We start from the raw sequence: 3138 nt of genomic DNA on the forward strand, positions 1-3138 counted from the left end.
TATAAAGCAATAAATAAGAGTTGGCCAAAGTTTCAGACCTTCCCAGGTCTGAAATGGGTCATATACTTCCAAGCCACTAAAGGGAAAAATAATTGTGCTGAAGTCATGTCAGAACTATCAGCTGAAAGCCCAAGGAGAAATTAACTATTTATGGGCCCTGACTTTTGTTCATTGTGTTTTTTAATGGATACATTTAGATGATTTTCTTTTTTTGCACATATTGCAAAATTGTTATTAATAATTTTTTTTTTACTTGTTTAGGTATTCCCTCTGTTATAACTCGGGTTATTGTCTTTCTAGGGATATCAGTACATACACCACATAGCAAATTTAGTTTGCTCTGGGGGGTTCAGAAGGATTGTAGCAAACAGCTGGCCCACTAGGGGGCACACATATCTGAAATTGGGTGTTACTATACATGCAAGTACCTTCAGGCTTTCCTGTACATTCATAATAAGAGTAAACCAATAACACAATTTTTACAGTTTTGCCCGAACAAGAGAAACAGTAAAAACATTTATATGATTTTCCTCTTCATACAGATTGTATCCACCATTAACAAAAGATAATCCCATCTTTAGGAAGTATGTTTCTGTTCAAAGACAGAGGCAGCAAGAAACATCTGCAAAGAAACACATCTAGTTGTGAATAAAAATCTCCTCTTGTTGATGCTACCACAATTTTATTTTATCACGGATATTTTTCTTTATTTTACAATAATTTTATCAACAATACACCCAAAGCTAATATAATTAAATTTCTAGTATCTTACTTTAAAGATACCATTTTAAGCCTTTGGCACATAAGGATGCAATTATGTTTTTCTCTTGCTCTTCAACCACAAATAGCTTTAACCAAGGAAAAGACATTGGGAATGAAATCTTTTGCAAAACTCAATACATTTTGCAAAATATTATGTGTATCTTTAGAGTAAAATAAAATAAAGTTAAAGAAGTAAAACTCATTTGAGTTTGCCATATCTTAGAGTGCCTTAGTCACAATAAAGATGTTGGGACTTCATATAAAAGTAAATTATTTTAAGCAAGTAAGAACTGATTTTTGAAATGTTACATTGCTGGAAGAAAGAAAGAAGCATGGAAAACATGAAATAATTGTTCCAGGCAGTAATAGAAGCAAGGGTACTAAAGACAGTGCGTGTGAGTGAGGAAAAAGAAGCAATTGTGTCTGGCAAGGGTAGGCTGATTTGCTAGTTTCAGGCTTGGCTTGTAGGGCAATCAGACAGAATAAAAAGTACTTGGAAAACAGAACTTTTTCTGTTTATAACAATTCTGATTTAGAAGATGATTATGAGCATTCTAAGCAGTTTTCAATATTATGGTGAAGTAACTCTGTTTCTGAAATACGATAGAATTGCTGTTGCATGAATATAAAATTTCACTTAGGTGAATGAGTTCTAGAGATCTGCAGTAGAACATCGTGCTTATATTTACATTATATTCAGCATTAACAAATTTATGAGGATGGGTGTAATATTGTGTTCATACCATAATAAGAAAAAATGTTTTAAACTAAATCCTATATTTTTATACCCTTATATTGAACTACAAAAATAACATACTAAACATGTCACTATTATGACTTAGATTGAAATATTCAGCTGTGATCATTTAATTCCATCTAATGGAATTAGATCCATTAGTTTGTCTTTTGGATCCTTTTTGGAAGTGCCCAGAAAATAGAATATTAAGAAAAATCTATTTTCCCTCAATATGAAACATAGTTTATTTTTGCACATCTTTAGAAGTTTATAATGACAAACTTTTGGAAAGTTATATAAACCATTAAGGGACATGACTATTAATGTGAAGTGGTGGAAAAGCTGAATTCTTTCCCATAATTTCAAATTCTAAGAAATTCAGTTGTTATAAGAGAATACACACCTGATTTAACCAGCATTCAAATAAATATAAGAAAAACAAAGCATTCAATGGATTCCGCAAAATTTCTGAAGATACAAATAAATCTTTGACAAAAATTAAAATCATGTTTGTGTGATGAGATACTGAAGGACAATATAAATAAAGATTTTTATATTTGCCTAATTTTGCCTAAATTTGCCTTGATAGTTGACACTAATAACTGTGACTTTCTAAAAACATTTTCTCTCATAGGAAAACATGCCTGCATCTCTCAAAGTCTCCAATAGCTCCAAATCTCAGGTCTCTGAATTCATCCTTCTGGGACTTCCAGGCATTCACAGCTGGCAGCACTGGCTGTCCTTGCCCTTGGCTCTTCTCTACCTCTCATCAATTGGAGCAAATATCCTCATCATCATCACCATCTGCAAGGACCCTTCTCTGCAGCAGCCCATGTACCTTTTCCTAGGTATCCTCTCTGTGGTGGACATGGGCCTAGCCACCACCATCATGCCGAAGATCCTGGCCATCCTCTGGTTTGATGCCAAGGCCATCAGCCTTCCCGAGTGCTTTGCTCAGATTTATGCCATTCACTGCTTTATTGGCATGGAGTCAGGTATCTTCCTCTGCATGGCTTTTGACAGATATATGGCTATTTGTCACCCTCTTCGCTATCCATCAATTGTCACCAATTCCTTAATCTTAAAGTCTACCCTGTTCATGGTGCTTAGGAATGGCTTGTGTGTCATCCCAGTGCCTGTACTTGCTGCCCAGTGTAATTATTGCTCCAGGAATGAAATTGATCATTGTCTGTGCTCCAACCTTGGGGTCACAAGCCTGGCTTGTGATGACAGGAGGCCAAACAGCATTTGCCAATTGATTCTGGCATGGCTTGGAATGGGAAGTGATCTTAGTCTTATCATACTGTCATACACTTTTATTCTGCGGTCTGTACTTAGACTGAACTCGGCTGAAGCTGCATCCAAGGCTCTGAGCACTTGCAGCTCTCATCTCATCCTTATCCTCTTCTTCTACACTATTGTTGTAGTAATATCAGTAACTCACCTTGCAGAGATCAAGGCTCCTTTGGTTCCAGTTCTGCTCAATGTGCTGCACAACATCATCCCTCCATCCCTAAACCCTATAGTTTATGCACTTAGGACTAGAGAACTGAGGGCAGGCTTTCAAAGAGTGCTTTGTTTGAGTTTACAAAAGTAATAAGACACTTCCCCATGATGTATATAAACTTTAGCATCTTCTA

General features: G+C 35.8%; 1 protein-coding gene across 1 annotated transcript; it reads left to right on the top strand.

The window, feature by feature from the left end:
- Positions 1–2138: 2138 nt before the first annotated feature.
- On the top strand, positions 2139–3138 carry LOC100948339 (olfactory receptor 56B1). Its single transcript, XM_003781010.2, has one exon. It carries the CDS (start codon positions 2139–2141, stop codon positions 3093–3095), a length of 957 nt encoding a protein of 318 aa, XP_003781058.1. The 3' UTR covers positions 3096–3138.

Source organism: Otolemur garnettii, unplaced genomic scaffold (genome assembly GCF_000181295.1).
Source record: "Otolemur garnettii isolate 467f Iridium unplaced genomic scaffold, OtoGar3 scaffold00001, whole genome shotgun sequence".
NCBI classification, from domain to species: domain Eukaryota; kingdom Metazoa; phylum Chordata; class Mammalia; order Primates; family Galagidae; genus Otolemur; species Otolemur garnettii.